The sequence below is a fragment of the Lutra lutra genome, chromosome 7 (assembly GCF_902655055.1).
Source record: "Lutra lutra chromosome 7, mLutLut1.2, whole genome shotgun sequence".
NCBI lineage: Eukaryota > Metazoa > Chordata > Mammalia > Carnivora > Mustelidae > Lutra > Lutra lutra.
In genome coordinates, this window is record NC_062284.1 from 7,298,690 (window position 1) to 7,319,804 (window position 21,115).

The window sequence follows — 21,115 nt, forward strand, 5'->3', positions numbered from 1 at the left end:
AATGCACAAGGAGGCAGGTACACCTCTTGGTGAATGACTGAACTGGGATGAAACTCCAGGGCATTGCAGTTTGGGACTATCCGAAATCACAAAACCAGCTTTTATCCCATTCAGAGATGCTCTGGGGAATTGTCCTCCACCATTTTGGTCTGGTAAATGGGCTTTGCAATGTGTTCCCTGAGCCACAAATGTGGCAGGGCTGGAAAACTCTAGGATGGTGAAGCTCAGTGCCCCAGGCACTTACCTGTACTATGTGAAAATGCAACAAACCACCCAGTAAGATAGTGGGTTCTTCATCCTTGGGGATTTTCCAGGAAATCCCGATGACCACATTTGAGAGATGTTATGGAGACACATGCGCTGATCATGAGGTTACAGTAGATGACCTCACAGTTTTGCTTTTTTCCCAGTTCTGAGATCTTGAGTCCCCTCAGTAATAGAAGGTGCTTAGGTAGGACAAAGCAGGAAAGTCATTTAAAGAGCCATTATTATGCACGTGCAAGAAACTGTGTCAAGTCTATATTTCTGGGATGCTATGAAATATTTCACCCTTCATATCTACAAATTCACACGTGTGCTTTCTTTCTCACTTCCCATATGCCTCACCATCTGTCACCTGCCCTCTCTAGCCCACTGCTCTCTCTGTCTGTGTCCTGCCCTGAAATCTTGAAGCTACTCTCCCTTCTTACTGCTTGAAAACCCATGTCTTCTACATTAAAGAAAAAAAAAATCTTCATTTGACCTTTCTGCCCCTTCTAACTCTCTTCAACTACTAAAATAGGTCATTTTATCTTCTGTCTTAATTTTTGGGCTTCTGATCTCACCACTTCATTGACTCTAGATTTTGGGGGTCACTAATTATCTCATCTTGGAAAAATTCAAATGCCTTTCCTCTAAGAACTCTAATCCTTTTCTGAACTATCTGTTGAATGACATTATTAATAGCTGCCCCATTCTTTCTACACCCTCTGCTCCCTTGCTGCTTAGCATTCTTGTTCAGTGCCCTCATGATGCCTGGCTTCACAATGGACTCCCCGTTCCAGCCATGCTTTACCTCGTCCGTTGGTTCTCTTCTTCCTCTCCTTCTGTGTTCTGGTCCTGCTATTTTGGACATCTACTTTGGGAAACCTCAGATTTACATTTTTAGCCTCCACCTCTTCTCTCTTTGATTGCTTAAGCTTTTAGCCTCCCCTGGAGAATTCGCTGGTGATTGAAACTTGCCTTGTTGGAGGTAAAAGTCACCATGGCCACCTCCTGCTTCTCAAACAAAGAGTCCGTTGGCATCAGTGAAAACCCTCTTGGGATGTTTCCCAAAGTTGAGTCATTTTGGAATCTGTCTCTTCATCACTTGTACTTGACTCTTTACCTGTTCCTGCTCTGTCTTTACTCCAGGGTCACCTGTCCTTTGTGTGTTGGCAGGAATTGCCCTGGTGCACTCCCTGACCAGACCAATTCTTGGATCAATGCATGCACCTTTAGACTCAGAGTCATCCTACCCATATTCCTCGAATCTTCCATCATCCCAGCTGCTGCTTTAAGAGATTTGAGTGAATCTTCATTTCCCAAAGTGATAAATTTCTTACCCTGGCCTCCAGGGCCCTCAGGTACCCTGCCATGCTGTTTCTTGACTGCTCCCACAAGAAACCCCTTCCGTTCCATCCCAGCCAGCCTACCCGCCATTCCTCAGTGGCGCTCACTCATTTCCAATGTTGCCTGAGACCTTCTGTATACATTCCCTAGGGCTGCTGTAATAAAATACCACAGACTGGGTGGTTTAAACAATAGAAACTTATTTCCTCGCAGTTCTGGAGGCTGGAGGTCTGAGACCAAAGTGTCCACATGGTTGGTATCTTCTCAGGCTTCTCTCCTTGACTTGTAGATGCTGTCTTCTCCCCATGTCTTTACATCCTTTACCTTCTGTGAATGTCTATGTCCAAATTCTCCATTCTTGTGAGGACACCTGTCATATTGGATTAGGACCCACCTACATGATCTTGTTTTACCTTAATTACATTTCTGACTTTGAGGTACTAGGACTTAAGCATAATGAATTCTGGGGGGGGGGACACTGTTCAGCCCATAACATCTTCTTCTCTCGACTTACCACCTGTTCTTTCATTTCTCTCTTTCTTCTTTCTCTCTATTCCTCACCATCATCAAAACCCAGTGGTCCCATTTCACTTGCTCACTGGATGGTCTCCCCAGAATCACCCTATTGGTTTATGCACCAAGATGTGTTGCTTCATAAACATCCTTCTTTGTTGGGTCCTTCTGATGTTTCTCTGCCTCTGGCTTGAATGAGAGCAAGGGCTAGGTCTCTTGTCTTTTGAACAAGAAGCACTTGAGAAATGCTATTGCTAAGTCACTGAATGTCCCTTGTCAAAGGCCGCCTAACGTACCCACTTCTCTGACTTCTCAAGAGGCCTTTCAAGGGGAATGAGTTTTTCCCAATTGGTAATGGAGAACATACACACTGATTCTGTTGACAGCAAGGAGGAAGGCTGAGGATCCGCCCAGATGACATCCAACTAGCTCACCTCCTTTCCAAACCAGACAGGTGGGAATGGGCATTTGGGAAGGAAGCCCTGAAAGTAGTGGTGAATTCAGTGATTTTTCTGCTGGAGATAGGAACGACCAATATTCCCTCAGAAACTTTGGAGAAGTGCTATGTCTTGGAATTAAGGAGGTGAAAATTCTGGATAAAACCCACTTCCTTTCAGAGTGATAGTTGGCTGGGAGACTCATCTTGTTGGAAGTAGAATTGAGCCCTTGGTGGGAAGCCATTTGGATCTTGGTAGAAAACCAGAAGGAAGACAGCTGGGCACCATGTATTAAGAGTGGTGTGATGGTGTGCCTGCTGAGCTGTGGGTTGCCTCTCTGGGTGGACCCCTGAGTGAGGACCGTGGAGCTGGGTTGATGCTGTCAGCCTTTCCCCCCCACTGGTGTGAGAGGCATTTGGAGGCTGTGGCCAGGAGAGACTCGCCATTCACTTAAAGATATACCCACATTCCTTCTCCTCCCTTCTTTCATCCTCCCATGCTTTCTTCCTCTGCCTTCATCCTCTCTTCTCTCTTCCCCTACCCTGCTCTCTCCTCCATTCACTGTCAGGAAGGGCCATGCCAGAAGGGCCCGATCAGCGTGTCATGGCAGCGCCAGAGGCTAGCAGCGTCGGCAGCTTCCACAGTGAGTCTGGATTTTGTTTCTGGGGCCAGGGGGCTGGGCAGGGCAGTCCACACCCAGACGGACAGCTTGCAGACTTTGGAGAGGAACTTCCATGGGCCAGGGCTGCTTCCCTCCTCTCCTTCCCTGCCTCCCAGCAGAGGGACATCATTTCACTTCCATGGAAGTTTCCTGCCAAAGCCATTGATGTGCTTGGGATGTCTCATGGGGAGGAAGCATGGTGGGGATGGGAGGGGCCATAGTCTGCTAAAATTAGGTGCACATCTGGGAGAAACGCCGGAGTTCAATTGGCTGCCAAGGATTCTGTCCAAGCCTGTGTGTGTGGTGGAGGCTGGAGGCTCTGCATGGACGGTGGTTTGGCTGCTTTCTTGCATTTCAGGAAGTGTGACCTTGAGTTTTGCGTACATGTCGGGTGCCTACACTCCCTTTAAGGAACTGAGAATGCCACATAGGCTCAAGGATCTGCCGAACCACAGGTCTCCCTATTGACCTTAGATGAAACTTGTCTAAGAAATTCAATGTTTAGGTAGTTATTACAGAGCTCCATGACTGAGTCATCTCTCTGAGGATCAGGGGAAAGTTTTTACCATTCCCATGTTAATTTCTGTGGTAGTTTTGGGCATGGAGACGGACATAATGTGGAATCAGTCAAAGTTCCATCTGTCTTGCCTTAATCATCAGACTGAACTGGATGGCTTCCTTCCACTTTTTGCCTAGGGGCTGTTCCCTTTGGGGAATGGTCCATTGGGGAAAACAGAACCACACAATTTACCTATCCAGCCTTAAAAATCTTACCCAGTCCAGGAGCCCACACGTCCATCTTGAAATGTTTTCCCACAGGCCAGATGTTGTTTCCAAATATTGATGGGGTGTGATGTAGTTCATTTTGAAGTGAAAAACCTCCAGTCTCTAATACGTGATATTATCCGGAGGCTGCAGTCTTATGGGCAGGTGCATGGGGATACTTTTCCAATTTCATTCATTTCTCCTGTGATATGGCTAGGGAGGTAAATTAGGCATAGCTTCCCAAGTTCTAGCAGGATCACGTTTTTATAGGTATCTCCTCTTGGCACTGTTACTAATAATGACATTAGAGTTTAAGATTTTTCAACACTAACAGCTGTGTAGAATTAGAATTTATCAGAATGAACATGTTTGCCAGCCTTGTGAGAATTTTGAAAGCAGGACCATTATACGAGATTAATCAATCTCTTCTCATGCTTTTAAACATCCTATGTATTTCACTCACCGCAGGATAAACTCTTGATTTGAGGAGTTAACAGGTTTAATTAAAGTATCAATTTGGTCAAATTTATTAATTAAATTTAACAACTACTTATTATTAATCAACTCTGTATATTTGACTGTCTAAACTTGGACACCCCTGAGACTGAAAAAAGGAAACTATTAATAATTAAATCGATACCACAGACATAAACTGTTACCTTCCCTGGTAAATTGGGACACCCATGTATTGTGAGCTACAGGATACAAGTGTGATTGAAATAGGCAAAAATCTCTGCCCTTAATAAGGAAAATAGAAAATAAAATAGAATAGACAGTATGTAAGAGAATAGTAGGTCCTTAGGAAAAAAAATAAAACACAGAAGGAAAAAAGAAGTGTTTGGTGGTAGTAGTGGTGGTAGTGATGGTTGCGTGCGTGTGTGTGTCTATCTGTGTGTGTGAGTGTGTCTGTGTGTGCGTGCACACAAGTTTAGACAGGGAGGTCAAAGCAGTTGAGTTGCCTAAAAAATATAATGTATTTTAGTTTATTTAGTTGATTTAATTTAGCCAAGGAGGGCTCCCACGACTTGGATAAAATTTTTCTGAAACAAGTCAGATTTATACATTCTGAATCCAAAGCAAGGAACACTCACAAATCTCGGAATGACAGAAATCGAGAAGGGAGAATCAGGTGGCCGTGGTGTTGGAAGCATACCTTGTCTGCTCAACAGTTAGATTTCCCCTCTGACTGACACGATGGGGAGACTTTCAGAAAGTGAGTGAGCCTGTGGGCCTCTCCACTTGGGAGAGCATCTTATAGAAAGCCCCTCAGTCTCTTACTTGCCCTGGCCATTCAGGACATCTTCAGGGCCTTTCTTCTTCCATCTAGTGTCCTCGGGGTTGGTCAGGGATGGCGGCTTAACTTTGTTGAACACCTACACTTGGAGTAGGTGAATTTATTTAATCCATACTGTTCCCATGAAGAAGTTATCATAGAGCCATTTTAGGGAGGAGAACACTGACGTTTAAACCCAACACTGGAAAACCGTGGAGCCAGGATTGAAGCCTAGGTAGCTCTGAGTCTAAAATCCTGCCTTAAGCAGTTAGTCTTAGCATTCCTCCAAAGAGACCCATTAGCAGGAAATGGGAGAAAGAAAGGAGAGGTAAGACTTCCTAGGTTACCCGCAAGGTCCTGCGAATGGGCTTCTTTGCATGGCTGGATCAGGAGCAATAGATATTGTTGGGACAGTTGTCGATGTCTTTGCTGACGGTGCATGAATGTACGGCAACTTCTCCTGCTTGTCCGTGCGTCCTTGTCATCGGGAATGGGGATAGGCATGGAAAACCTGGGGGGCATGAGAGCAAGTCTCCTTGTTGTGGCATCCATCCCAGGCAGAGGTGGAAGTGGACTTCAGTGTGTCAGTGTTTCTGGGTTTCACGCACGTTGGAAGGAGGGACGGTGCATGGGTCTGTGGGTAGATAATAGGGGTGGGGAGAATGCATGCGGAGGTCTGAGGCTGGATAAAGGTTTTCTGACAGGGGTCTGAGTCAAGAGTTGAGTTTGAAGAGAATCCTACATTTCCTGCCTGCCTTTGTGAGTGGAATCCACAGAATGGCCACATCCAGTCTTGGGACTGCTATTAGCAAGAAGCAGGATGTCCCTGGACCATATCTTATTATGGTTATACTTAATATCCATCTCACTGCATGACCTTGTATTTATGGGTAATGAACATTTATATACTTCCCAGAAAAAAAAAATTAGGTAGCATCTTATTTTATGCAGAAGCTCCTGGTAAAGCAATATGGCAAGCAAGCCATCATTTATATGCACCCAAGAGAGCTGCTATAGCAAAGCAAGGAATTATTTTGAGATGTCAATAACCCTCTCCAGTTTGCCTTTTATGCTAAAGGAGAGAGCATTTCCACTTGTGATGCTCTTATTTTCTTGGACTTCTGTAACATATTTATCCAAAGATTTCAATGAGCGTCAAGGCTGTGTCTCTTTCAGTGTCACAGTATGTGTCATACAGGTAGAGAGAAGTTATTACTCTGTCATTTACCAAGGGTTTTCTTCATCATCACAATGTCAGTGTCACTTAGGTATATACTCCAGGCATATGAATGTCTCTCACTGTGGTCTTCCAACTACTGGATTATGACTACTCCATCAAGTCCTGGTTCTTTACTGCTTATGGTCTGTGGTCTAGTTTCCCTCCATCATTTTGCTACTCAGGGCTAGGGAGCAAAGCATCCTTCATCTGCCTCCATGGGGAACTCTCCTCTGACTTATCCCGCTGAGTCTTTTGCCTTTCTGACAAAAAACCAAATGGGCAAGCAAACTACCTTTTCTTCTAAGATGTTAACTCATCTCAGCATCATTTGGCTTCTCTATTCTACCCCCGTGCCCTGTGGAGTCCCAGTTGGGAACAGGGGTAAGGATTGGAAAAGTCTGGTTCTATTTCGAGCTGACAAGGATATCCCTCCTTTCACTGGTTCCAGAAGGCTCACCCTACTACTCACACATCCAGGGTCTGTCAGAATTCTAGGAAGTGTATAGTTACAGCTGGAAGGACAGTGCCCAGGCCTTCGACAGAAGTCTGTGAGAGCATATAGTCACAAGTATGCCCCAGTCCAGAGACCTCCTTAGAAACCTGGCTAGGGACACACCCTTTTGCACCAGAAGCCCAGGGGTATATATCTCTCCCCAAATGGGCCCAGTTGTGCTGAGGAACGCGAGAACACTTACACGTCTCTGCCTGCCCAGGACATACAATGGGTACTTTGGGTGAGGGTTTTCACCCCTCTCTGTGCGGTGGTGTGCTTCAGCTGCCGCTGAGGGCATGGGGTGGGCCAGGGTGCAGCAGAGTGTCTGTGAGCTGGCGAGTGTTCTAACACACACTAGGACTTTGATAGTTTCACAGCCCTGACGGTGAATACTGTGATTTTCCACCTTCTGTTGCTTCCTGAGCCTTGAAGTTCAAGATGGTTACGATGGCCTCTTGGCCAGAGAACCCAATACCTTGTCCTGTGGGAGATGCCTTTTAATTATGCAGTACCTCATGTCCTTATAGGTTCAGGGACATCAGCTGGTGTTCGCAGAGCTAGTCCTTTGAGTTCTCAGCTGGAGATTTATCCAGAGCTAGGAACTCTGCCCTGTAAATGGTAATTAATCTTCAAACTCGTAACTCCCTTAACATTTTGCTCTCTGATGATCTGAAAATAGAGGTCTCCTGTCAGAGCAACCTTCCAGAACTGCAGGACAGAAGTTTCCTGGAATGGGGTGGAGCCCAGGTCTTCTGGTGAAGGGGCTGAGGGAATCACAGGGACGAGGACAATGAAGGGAAGGGAATCGTTCCAGATGTGCCATCCTGGACGGTTCATTAGGAAGGTCCCTCTCATCTCTGTGATGGGATTCTGTACTCCTCGCTCTGGGTTTTATCTTCAAAGTTGGTCAAGTCTGTTTGCTCCTGCAATTCTTTTGGGACAAATGACTCATGAGAAACCCATTTGTCTGGAAGAATTGCGACAGGACCTCCTGTGTGGGGATGCTGGAGGGGATTAGATCACATGAGTTCCGCTATCTCTGTTCCCTGGGTCAGCTGGGTCTCTCTTGAGCATTAGCTGGTTCCTCTGATTTTTGTGGCCTCCTCCCATCCTGGCACTTGTGGCTAGCTCTAATGGAAAGTAGATGTCTAATGTAACCTCCAGCCTAATGCTCTGGGCTGAAGAAGCTGGTGTATGGGCGGATGCTGCCATGCAAGGAAAGCTTTCAGTACAAGTGCTGGTCTCTGAGCCCCATGTTTGTAGGCTGTGTCCTTGTAATGCTTTATGGCTTGTGAAGCCTGGGTATGTGGTGCCACCATACAGGGTGGGAAAGGAGAAAAGGTCATTCTGCGGATGAGAGAGGGCATGTTGCAGTGGGCAGTTGGTTTCTATCCGGGCCTCTGGGATCTCTCTCAAGTCTTTCTTCTTAGGTTCATTTCTAGAAATAGACATTTTATTCCTAGGGATAGAAACTAAATTGAGAGTCGAATTTTCCAGCGTTATATCAAGATTCTTTCAGCTGCGAGTGATAGAAACCTAATCCAATCTATCGTAAGCAAAAAGGAAATGTATTGTGTTCATAATCATAGAATCCAGATTTAAGACTTATTTCTGGTGTGGCCTAATTTTAAGACCAGACTAAATCCCCAGGCTTGCCATACATTGCTCTCTCTTTCCCCCTCCTTCCTCCCGTCGCTGCTCAATCTTCCTACCACCCCTCCTTCTGTCTGTCTTCCCCTTTTTCTGCCTGAGACAGTGATCTCAGGGAAAGAGAGGATAATGGGGGAATAGATTCCCAAACCATCAAGACTGATGAATTTTGGAAACCATGATGATAAAATGCCTCAGTGGCTGAGCAGGGGATCTGGGACCTCGATGTTCATTGACAAAGACTTGTCTGCCCTGGAGATGCCCTGCCATTGGGAGCCCCACTGACCAGGCACGAAATGATCGGTGTTGTTTGAGGTGGGCCAGGCATTATGCTGGAGAAGCTGCAGAGGAAGGACTAAGGAAGCAACGCCCACCACGGACTGCATTCTCCAGTCTCTCCATGAGGACATCCAGTGTTATCTTACGTCCTTTGATGAGCCTCTCTGGGCCAATGTAGGCTCCCGTCTTAGTTCGTGATAGCTCTGCAGTTCTTTCTGAATGCAAAGGCCCCCTTCAGCTTTTATGGGTGTTTTTATAGAAATAAAGTCTAGGATTCCAATCACACTTTCCCAAATCTGCCACCTCAACCCATCCATTTATATGCCTTTTAACATCCCAGAGAGTCTTCTTTCGCCATGGGTGTGCATAAGAGCTCTGAGCCGGTGGTCGAGAAGAGTGTTGTTGGCTTTGGAATCAGCCTCAGGTAGGCATGAGGCTTGGATCTTCCAGTCTGCAGCCTTTTGAACTCACAGAAGTTGCTTCACCCTTTTCTTCCTTCCTCTACACAAGGGTGTTGATAAGATGTTTCCACAGTCAAGGCACATTGGGAGGACTGAAGGAAGCAATGCGTTTTAATTCATTTAGCACAGATCCTGGCAGAGGTTAGGCACTAAGCAAGTTGCTCTGTCCCTGAGACAAGCCTTCCACCTCTACCCTCAACCTTGGAATACTGAAAGCATCTCTTTCTACCTGTTATGAGAAATCTAGAGGAGGCCTCAACTGTTGGAATTACCTACCCCAGACTTAGCCTCGCTCTACCTCTGGGGGACCCATCAACCAGGTGACCCTTAGGAGGATTCCTCACCCAGTTTCAATTAGCCTAAAAACAAGATGTCCACTTGCTCCAACCCTCCTTCCATGCTTTTAGAGACAGGAATGTGCATAATCGAGTAGGAATGCCTTTGAAAAAAACAAAACAAAAAAACCACCCAACTGTGATTACTGGCTTAGCATTTAAGACTTTCTCCTGGGTTCATCCTCAGAGCAGCCTTCCCTCGCCTTTGGACCTTGAAGGGCAAGCCAAGAGGTAGGGCTTGTTTATGTAAAGGGAGAAGGAGGCACTCACAGCTGCGAGCCTCAGGTTATGGCTTGGGATACCAGATGCTGTGTGGGGGGAAAGCTTCTCCTTGCCTTTCATCTGAGACCACCCTTGGCTCACACCCTTTGCTGCAAAGAGGCACTCTGGGGTCCCGTTGTAGAGTAGTGGGCTGTGTGAAACTTGTGGGTCTCAGAGCTCTAACCTCACTGCGCCAGGAGGGGCAGCCAGAGGTTATCCAGTGTCTGCCTCCCTGAATCCTTGTACTTTGGAAGCAGATGATACCTAAAGGCCAAAGAGCCCAGCCCTTTTCCTCACCCTACCAATTTTACAGATGAGACTCTGGGGCCCAGGGATGAGCCAGGTGGTATGATGTAAACCTAAGTCAGGGCCCCGGGGCTTCTGGGTTCTGGCCCATTGCTCTTATTGGCCTGTTTGCAGCACACATGCACACACGCACGCACACATGCACACACATGCATACACACGCCACTCTGGAAACTCAGGCTACCAACCCCAGAGAGGGCCTTGAGATGAGCTTTTGTTCCGTGCTCTCAGCATATTGATTCAGACGGGAACATTTGGCTTTGGAAAATCTCAACCAGTTTTCCAATGCAGAAGAATCTTTGCAGCCCTTTGCTCTGGCTGCATAATCATTACAGATGTGAGCAGGAGAGCAGGAGGAAGCAGAGGGTGCCCAAGCTGAGAGTGGCATGCTGGCAGTACTGGAGCGAGAGCTCAGATGACCTGAGTCTTGGTCCGGGGTTCTTTGCCCCCTATTCCATGGGGGCAGATCTTGCTTCCAGCTTCCTCCCTCCTAGAATGCTTTGAGGCATCTCTAGGCACCGTGTAGGTTGTGTGATTGTGTTAATTAATACCCCTTTCCTAGAACTTCTCAGGGGACTGGCTAACTAGGGCTAACTAGGGACCTGCGATGCATAAAAAACGTAGTGGTAGTAACTTCTGTTTATGACTCACTTTGCAGTTCACAGGAGCCTCAGCTGCTGTTATCATGCATCTGTAGGCTGCCCCAAGGACGTCATCCCATCATGTTTTCTAAGTCGAATCCCCAGCTTTAACTGAAGGTGGGGGATTCTATCTGCCCTTTCACATTTGTGGTCTGGCCAGAGATCCAGCAAGTGATCTGTGGCCTCTGTCCTCCTGGGTGCCAAAGGAACTTCCTTCCATGACTCAGAGAAGAATCCCATTTTCCGTTGGGTGTAGCAGTGCTCTGAATTTTCCGGAAAGTGCTGGGTGTGTGAAAAGGCACTTAGCGTTTGCTTCTCCTGGCCCTAGGAGGAACTGCTCTAGACAAGTTAGCAGGTGGACAGGAAACTTGGCTTCAGCTCAGAGAAGCTGGATAAGGCAGCCTCTCGTGGAAGGAGTCCTGTCCCATGACACTCCTCCAGCTTTCCTTTGTCTGGGGATGTAGCCGTTGCCTATAGGTTGTGGTGTGTATTGTTTACTGAAGTAATTAAAATATGCAAAGTGTTCCCTGTCCCCCATTTTACGCTTCTTCCCCAGCTACTTCTGGCATTTTCAGTTGGCAGTTAATAAAACAAAAGGGGGGCCCAAAGGCCCGCGTCTCCCTCCAGCTAGAATGATTAATTTGGAGTGGTTTGGAAGTCGCAGACTTTACCTCTAGCTACAGCCGTGCCTTCTTGGCGGATCCGTTCAACCTGCTCCAAGCACTGGAACCAGGGGACCGTGAATGCCTCGTGAAGGGCACAGGGCAGGTGGAGGGAGCGAGCAGGAAGGGGGCAAAGGTCTGGTTTGTTGATTATAATAGCGCAAAACCAGAGGAGACGTCTCCTTCCTCAGGGTAAGCAGGCGTGGAAAGAGCTGTAACCAAGAACACTGGAAATTTGCTTCCTAATCCAGCCTAAATGTCCACTACCACCAAATACCCCCTTCTACCCTCACACACACAGATTCAAAACCCGTTCCCTTCTCAAGGCTGCTTCTTGCAAATATTTGTAAGAGAACCGTGTTTTCGCCATAGCAAGTGTTGCTACCAGTTCTGGTTAACAGATACTATGTGCACTGCTTTATGTGGGTTGTTTTATTCAATCATTTTCATTTTAGGAGGTGGAGAGCAGTTGATGTTCAACCGATGGGGAAACTGAGGCTCAGAGAGGTTAGCTGATTTCCTGAAGTGACGTGGCTATATGAGTTTGTAGCTGTGTGTTCGTCTGTGTATCTCGATGTTATGGGCCCCCTACTGTAAGATCTGCTTAGGGGCGCGCTGCCTTCCGTTCCCGTTAGGAGGGCATTTTCTGTACCCACCAGCTTTTCTAATAGGACATCTTGTCCGTGCACTGAACAGAGTGTGCAAGGTGCATTTTGGCATGGATGTCAGGCCTTGCCTCAGTTTACCTCCCCACCGGCCCAGACACATAGCTACCTGCCTCCTTCCAACCTGTGGCCCAGAGAGATGAAAGATACACAAACCACATCATACTCCGGGAATCATCAAGAGGAGGGATGTGGGGAGGCCACAGCCTGCAAAACGTCTTTTGGACACAGTTAAGAAGCAGCCCCTCATGGTGATAGGTGTCAGATCAGAGCAGAAGTCCCTGTCATTGTCGGAAATAATGCTCTATGTTAATACTGTCAAGAGTCATTTCTTTTTCTTTCTTTCTTTCTTTTTTTTTTTTTTTTAAGATTTTATTTATTTATTTGAGAGGAAGAGAGAGAGAGCACAAGAGCAGGGGGAGGGAGAGGCAGACTCCCCAAAGAGCAGGGAGCCCGATGTAGATGTGGGGCTTGAATCCAGGACCCTAGATCATGACCTGAGCTGAAGGCAGACATTTAACCCACTGAGCCACCCAGGTGCCCCTCAAGAGTCCGTTCATACCCTTGACTAAGCTTTATAAACAGTCTTCCATTAATCACCCCTCCCAAAGTCTCTCGGACATAAATGAAGGTGAGGAGAAGCAAATGGCAGTTTTCAGCTGCTTCTTGGGCAGCTGGTGGGGGGCCCCAGGAGGGGATGCGCACGCAAGTTCTCCCATGATCGCAGCATGCTGTCCCCATCACAGACTTTGCAAGTGGCCGGTCCCCTGTGTGGGGCTCTTGGGATCTTGGAATTCAAAAGAAACATTTTCAATTAAGAAAGCCAAGCAGTCCAGTTCCTCATCCAAAGCTAAGAGGTGGGCCCCTGGCCTGAGCTTACTTAGAAATGGGACCTCACGGGCTAGCAAGGGAGAATATTTCGTCACTTACTGGGAAAGCTCTTTCTCCACTGTTGGTACAAGTCAGCTCTGGTCCCCACTGGGCTTGGACAGAAGGCTCAGGTTTGGAGGATGATGTCCTAAAACTCGGATTGTGATTAAGGAATCCAATGTTGTCATCTTTAGGCTGATGGGTATTCAATCAATAGGACACACTTTCTGGTTACTGATGTCACTGAGAAGATGGCTGGAGGAGACAATTTACGGCTCGGTCTGTCTTTTGAGGAAAGAGATCCCTTCTCTTTTCTTTGCTTTTTAAATTCAAATCATCTTGTTTTTCCTTCTTTTTCCTGCCAGGAGGCCCAAAGCAAAGGAAACGAAGTCATTGAACTCTACCGCATAGACTATGCTAACCATAGACTATACTAACCAGCTCAGTCTCCTCTACTCGGAGACTTGCATTAGCTGCTCTTCCTGGGTGTTGAAACCCTGCTTTTGTAAACAGGCCAGTAGTCCAAGTATCTGAGTCAGCAGCCACACTGATCCTGGAAACCTGTTCCCAGTGTTTGTAGGTGGAATTGCCTTGAACCCAGAAAACCCACAAGGAGAAGGATTTGGAGTATCCATGGGATTCACTTCCTGCTTGGCCCCTTTCTACCATGCCCTTGCTGACATTCCATCCCTGAGCTGATTTCATTACACGTAATTCAGGAACGGTGTCTCATTGTAAGGGACACTGGGCAGAATGTCCAAATTTCTGGAAAAAAACAGTAAGTGCTGTACAATGAGCATGAACACTAAGAGATTAGCGCTTTGGAAGATGGTATATACACACCTGTACATGTGTATACGAAAACCCTGCGTGCTTCTGTTTCTTCTAATATCTCCCTGAGTTTCTGTACGTGTTCTATGTAGTTTATTCTTTTACACATAAGAAAGGTGAGTCTTCTGGAGGTTAAATGTGTTCCCTAAGGTTACTTAGCTAGTAAAAGGCGTTAGCTAAGTTATACGTTATCCCCTTTGTTCCTTCAGATTGTTTCTTTATCCTATACACACATTTTCAACATCAGTCATCCTATTTTTTAGATTTCTTTTTGCCATTAAATCCGAAGCAAAGCCAATCTCGTCTGAAAGAGAGTTTCTTCTGTTTGCTAAATAAGTCTGAATCTAAATCAGTCCCTTGGGAGCACAGCCAGAGCTAAGCAGGATACATTAAGAATCTAGATTTATCACAAGAAGGCTTTATTCTCCCATTTCTCTTTACCTGTTAGTGTTTGGATAGCCCTCTGGGTTTGGGTGGATCAGTCTAGATCCAGTGTGATCCACGGGTCTGAGCTGAAGTGAGACCTCCAGCTCTGTTCAGTGCCTTGAGCTCTTACCAAGATCACGATGGTTTGTTTCCCTGGGAAGATCTGAATGCAGCCAGGACGCTCCACGTCTAGGTATCTGTAAAAAGAAAATAAGGACAAGTTATTTTTCAACCTACATCTTTGGACTTGCACTCTTTGCTCTATTAAAAAAAAAAATACTGCTTGGGGGCGATAAAGGACAGTGAGGTCTCTGAATGAGGGCCAGCATTTAGACAGGATTTAGAAAGGAGGAAACAAAAGGGGGAGTGATAGAAGGTATGTGTTCCTGGCCCTTCCATCCAAGAACTTGCTTCTGGCAGATGCAGCTCTAGGTGAGAGATTTGGGGAGAATCACAATGGGCCTATTTATGATCGAGGCTCACACTGCCGAACAGCTTGGCTCTTAAACTCCTTGTATTTTTGGAAGACTCCAAGGGTTTTTCCTAATCCTGGGGCTAGAGGCTCAGTCTGAAACAGCCATTCCACTGAGATTCTGCTAAATGGATGTCTTTTGCATAAACTGTCACAAAGCCCCACTCGGGGGTGGGGGGCAATGCTATAATGATGCCTTTGTGAGTCTCCTCTGCACCTTCCCTCCAGAGAATCCCAACTGCCTCCTCGACCCAGGGCTGAGGTCCTCCCTTTGTGTCTACCAGAAGCAAGGTTATGGCTCATCCTACTATATATATTGAGAAGAGAAGGGGAGGCAAAAAGAAGGCAAACAGTTCTGCTTTGTGAAGTCAGAAGTCCAATGTCACTATAGGAAATCCCAGGGTTTTATGTGTTTCGTCCATGGAATTTCTAGAACTGGGGTGAAGCCATGGACAGACATGCTTCTGTGACTGTACACACCCATACTGTAGAGTTAAGTCAGATGAATGTTCAGATTAATACATCCCTAAGGCCTCACCCACACCACTGGGGAAACAGGGTTCTACTGGGTGACCCGACTTCTAAACACAACAGGAAGGACACAAAGAAGCTATAGAACTAAAATTTAAACTTCGTAAGACTCGTGTATTTCTGATTTCCATCCCTTTATGTATATGTGTGTGTGTGTGTGTGTGTGTGTGTGTGTGTGAAATATATATATATATATATTTTTTTTTTTCTCCCCCTCTAGGAATACATTTACACTGAAAACAAAAGCAAGAGTCTAGGGGACTTCCATTTCATTTCCTCTTCTTAGTGACCTTGGGCAAGTCACTGCCTCTCTTCTAAACTAGGTTCTCATGCCTAGAGGCAGGCTTGTCTTTGCTTGACTTGGCAGACTTGCCAAAGTCTTTCCCACTCTGTACGTTCCTGAGGTACAGCTTTAGCATTGACTTTCTCCTTTGGAGTTCTGGATTCCAACGAATGTTGGATTTGGGGAGATGGATTTGGGGGCAGGTACGCAGTAAGGCTGGTCCCCCATAGAGCACCCTGGACGGAATACAGGCTCTCACACCAAAGCGGCATGCCTGGAGAATGGGCCAATAGGGCTAGGCAGAGGGGTGAAAAGCTGGTTGGAAATATGGTGTCTGTAATTCAGAATAGCCAAGTGGGGAAAATGAGGGGAGAGAGGATCAGGGACAGGGGGAGGGTGGGAGAACAGGGGACGATCTGCAAGGCAGACCGCTTTGGTGGCCTCCGTCATACATGGGGAAGGAGCTATGAAGAGAGCCCAGCCACCAGGGTCGGGGAGCGGGGAGTGCAAAGGGTTAATTCGGGAAGGACAGTCATGTCCTTCTGAGGTTTTGAAGTTATCCACAGAGTGAGTCAATGATTTAGAGTGGAACCACTTATTTTTAGTGTCTTGGAGACAGGACACATTCGAGGAGGACTTTGCATCTTTCCTCCTACGTTTAGGCCGTTTACTTCAGGAGGCCTCTGAGGGAGATTCCAAGAGCCACGTGTGATCAGGGCGTGGCCGACAGGCCTGTGTCTGTGTTAAGGACCCTACCCACCTGCGTGCGCAATGACACTCACATAGGTTCATCTAAACTTTCCCCTTCCAGATACATGGGTGTATGTGTTTGTGTGCAGCCCAGGTGTGTGAAGACTCCAGGCCCTCTGGAACGAGGGGGCAGTGATTGTAAAGATGGTGGTGGTGGCTGCTGGGCTGCTGCTGGGGGCATGCTCAAGGTGACTCCCAGCCTTGGCTGATGAATGGCTTGGACACGCAGAGCAGAGGGGCAGAGGCAGTCACTAGGGTAGGAGGGTGACCAGGATAATTCCCAGGGGGAGGAGAGGGCACACGTTAAGCTTTCTTTTTCTTAATGCACATGGAGATTCTTCTATATGGTTCTATGTGCAATCAAGAAAGATTAAAATTGAATAAACTTTAAAAAAATGACACTGACGATAAATGGCAAGCTTTATGATTAAACTGTTTTGCTATTAATGTGCGTCGTGAAGCTTTTACAACTCTCCAGAAAGCTACTATCCCTTCTCATGGACATTAACAGACTTTGACTTGGCCCACACAGATTAGCGATTGCAGAGAGAGCTTGAATCCTTCCAATTTGTTCCAGAAATATCACACCCCGTGAATCGGTGTTTTCTCACCTTCGCTGCATTGTGGTTTCTTTACCTGGAAAATATGGGTCACTTTGTCTCCTTGATACCTTGTCAGAGTTGCAGGAGCAGAGCCGTTTTGAACTTCTGGGAGCGAAGCGGGCTTCTGTGAGGTCTTTGCAACCCACCAGCTGCTCCTTTTCTGTGTGATTAGATGCAGAGAACTGAGGGGCCTTCTAGAGCTCAGAGTTCCTCTTTAACTCGGAGCAGTGCCATCCCTCTGCCTGCAGGGGAGTGGGTGTCTCTCTGTGGAAAACAGCAAGATAGCGCCCTGTTCAGGGAAGACGGGAGAGGAGAGGCGGCTGTGGGGAGGTGGAGGGGTGGGACCCCCCCGAAGCACTCTGTGAGTGGGGGCATCTGTGCAACAGGGCCTGAGATCCTCCTCTAGCTCATCACACTTTCAGTCCCACTACTCCTGGCCCCCAGGGCAGGGTGGGGAGCCAGGGCTCAGGACTTAAAGAATTGGGCTTTGGGGATTTTTGGCAGGTCCCCCTGGCTGGAGGAGAGGCAGCTGCTCCTGCTTCCCACCCTTCCCCTCCCCTCCCCTCCCACCCTTTGTCCTCTCCCAAAGGAGACAAGACTCCAAACTTCACACTGGTAGGGGCTCAGCCTCTGGACCTGTGGTCTTCAAACCTCAGTGCCCCTAAAAGGATTTTGAAAAATCACCTATGCATGCCCCTTGCACCTTTCAAGTTGCTATTATATAAAATCTCCAATGTAATTTCAAATAGTTGCAAATGATGTCATTTCCAGATATAGTAAATATTGGCATAAAAAAAATACATCACTCCTGAAATGTATCTAATGAACTTTAAATACCAGAGCAATTTGATACATCACAGTAACAAATGCTTAAACAGTCAGTTTTACATGGTTCCTTCTTCTTCCTGAATTTATGTTTTCATTCTAGTCACCCTACCAAATTTTATCCTTATGTATTATATTTTTGTGCATGAAAGCCTTTTATTGGCCACTCTATCATAATTTAGTGTGACAAAAATATGTATGAAGATTGAAATTTAATTTTTAATGTATAATAACCATTAGTTTCTAGATAGTAAGAGTTTTGGGATTGAGTTATCATTACAATTATTAGCAATACACAGAAGCAGGCAGCAGATCAAAATAATGCATTTATATCACAACCTTGATGAATATGAATGATAAGAAGTATGATATTTTTGGAAATGCATTTCTTATATTTTTCCATTAGTCCGTAATGAATATTATTTATTGCTAAATTAAGGAAGGTTTGGATCAATTCTATTCCTGTTTTTTATTTCTATAACTATAAGAACTTAGAAACGTTATTTACGCTAAATAGATGGAAAGGAGAGAGTTTTGTTATCACAATGTGACTCAATTCTTTAAACTATTGTTTGGCTATTTGCCTAAAATCTCATGTTGGCCTTTTATCAAAATTTCTTTTTAATCTCCGCTTAGCTGATCATTCTTTTAGGTCTGTCCCCTTCAATTGTTTGAAAAGATTGGAAATGACTCGAAAAAGGATTTACTGTCCAGCCACTAGAGACGTTCGTTTGTAACACCTGTATCGGTATTTCATAGCATTTATTTGTTTGTACTCTGTAGGTTTTCTCCTCTGAGATTTAGGATGAATGAGAGACCTGTGTTTCCTTCTGAGAGTGGCAGGTGTGTGTGTGCCTCTGTGTGTGTGTGTGTGTGTGCGCGCGCGTGTGTGTGCGTGCACACGCGTGCACAGTTGGGAAAGGGGATTGCTGGACCACAGTGAGTGCTCAGCCAATGTTAGGGGGAAAAAAAGCCATATGGGAGTTTAGGATCAGTGAAATACTTCAACACTTTCCTTGCCTGGGTGCCTACTGGAAAAAAGTTATGTGGCTCCCGGACTGGAACCACTTTAGTGGGAGCTGCTGTCTGTCTCTGCCTGTTACACTGAACAGGAATTCTAGGCTGTTATTCTTTATGGGGTGAAGAGTCCCCCGAGATATATGTAAAAAGTACACCTTACCTATTGGCAGTGGAAGGGTGGAAACACCCAAGTCCTATCCGTGGGGGGTCTGGCTAGACAAACTACGTCATGGTCTTGCTTGGTGGGGTCCTGGATAGCTGTGAAAGGAACAAGAACCCCAGTGAATAAAAGTAAAGTACACGACAGGTATGGTATGTTACTTCTTATCTAAGAGAATGAAGAAAATGAATATAATCTGTATTTTCTTATGTTAAAAACAATAGAAGAATAAACTAAAATCAAACCCCTAAAAATGGTTGCCTATAGGGGAAGAGGAGATCAGAGTGGGGAGAATGGACAGAGGTGGTATCAGACTTGGATTTCATGTCCTCTGTTTGTTGGTTTTAGCTTTGAAACCGTGGGACAGTTTTCACATCATTATAAACATTTAAATTTGTAGAATTAAACCAATCCTTCAAAATAAAAAGCAAAAATGAAACACGTAAGCCTAACTGTGTATTACGTATTTTAAGTGTATTTTAGAAACATATATTAGGATAAAGCAAGTATGTAATATTACTAATGTAGGAATCAAGATTTTCCACATAAGAAAACATACAGATATAAAATCAAAGAGGTTAAGTAAAAGCTCTGTAATCCTGATTTTGAGTTGGAAAAAATCAATATGAACTCATGATGTATTTTCCCTTAAAAGTTCTTCTTAGCTACTTCCATCAGAAACACCTAGAAATAATGACCAACCCAAGAGCAAGGAACACTCCTGGCCCCACAGTGTAGCCTCTATAAATATTCCATTGTCTGCGCAGAGGACCCAGGGCTTCTTGGAGAAATGGCTTCTTCTAGGGCTAGGGCAACAAAGGTACAAGATGAGCCTACGATATTTTTTCATGTCAGAAGCAAGGATGCTATCAAAGACTACTGGGCATACGTGAGAGGCACCAAATTTAAGAGGCTACCACTGGCCAAAGATGGAACTATTAAGTATTAGCAAGAGGAATTACAATAAGTTGAAACACTTCAATGTGTTAAAAGGCATACCTGTCCCCCCCGACCCCGCAACACACAAATATGAACATACAGAGTCAGCAATGCTTCTCAGAACCAAACCAGACTTAGCCTCTTACTGGTCACCTTTGGAGGATGCTAGGGAATGAACTCATTATTCTGAGCACTGATAAATGAAGGAAGAGAGCCAAGCATTTCTTATATGAAGTGTTATCTGTATAATCAAATAGTTAACAAGGGAAATTTTTTTTTACCTGTAGAAGATTTCCAGCAAATATACGCAGAGGAGGATGCTGGAATTAGCACCTTCTGTAGCCGCTAATGAAATAGTGGGTCTGGGCAGTGCCTGCTGGTACCTTGGGTGAAAGAGGGCATCATAGTAGATGACCAGGCTGAGAGCATGGGGCTCCATGATAGTCCAGGGGGTGGACGGTGGTATCCAAGGCACTGTATGCCAAAGATCTCCAAGTACTTATTTTCTTCCCAGAATCTCATCTTAGAATCTTTGCCTTATTCCTGTATGTTTCCTGTTTCAGAGCTTAGCTTTCAGGTCTTTAACTCAAGAGTTTGGATCATCAGGCTAGTATTTCTCAGGCAGTCCATAATCAACTTACCTTATTTCCATCTGTGAAATGGGGATACTAGGGAATTCAGTCATATACCATGGGATGAAATGAGGGATGTGTGGCTGGTACTCAGTGTGCCTACATTGGCATTATTCTTATGAAGATGATTATGTCAGCCCATCGCCTGTCTGCTTAGGTTTTACCATGGGACTGTTTATCCATATTTTTTGCCAGTGAAGGATTTAACCACTACCTTTCCCAGACTAACTCTCTCCGATGCGGGAGAAGGTTGTAGATTTTTTTCCTGGAGGAAAATCAGTGTAGGCTGGGTGGGTCTTTATGGGGAATATGGAAGCCAGGAAATTAAGTTTGTTTTGCTGCCCATGAGCATATAAGGACACAGAGTGAATAGTCCTTGCATTTTGTGGGTATATTTTGCATTTAACGATACTCAGTGGCATTCTGCACACCTCATCTTTCTTTAAGTAGGGGCATTGCTTGATTCCTATGTTGAAGATGAGAAAACTGAAACTCAAAGAGGTTGAATGCTTGTCTAAGTTCATGTCACAGCCCAGCACTTCTGACTCCCGATTTATTGCTCT

General features: G+C 45.7%; 1 protein-coding gene across 4 annotated transcripts in view; it reads left to right on the top strand.

Moving 5' to 3' along the window:
- The window catches only part of NTRK3 (neurotrophic receptor tyrosine kinase 3), a 372,106-nt gene that overhangs the window by 339,484 nt on the left and 11,507 nt on the right, over positions 1 to 21,115 (top strand). Inside the window, exon 16 of one of the 4 annotated variants that reach the window (XM_047737526.1) lies at positions 3,109 to 3,183. The exons of the other annotated variants lie outside the window; for them this stretch is intronic. Within the exon in view, the coding sequence (XP_047593482.1) occupies positions 3,109 to 3,183 (75 nt within the window). The remainder of the gene's footprint in view (positions 1 to 3,108; positions 3,184 to 21,115) is intronic. 4 annotated transcript variants of the gene reach the window in all.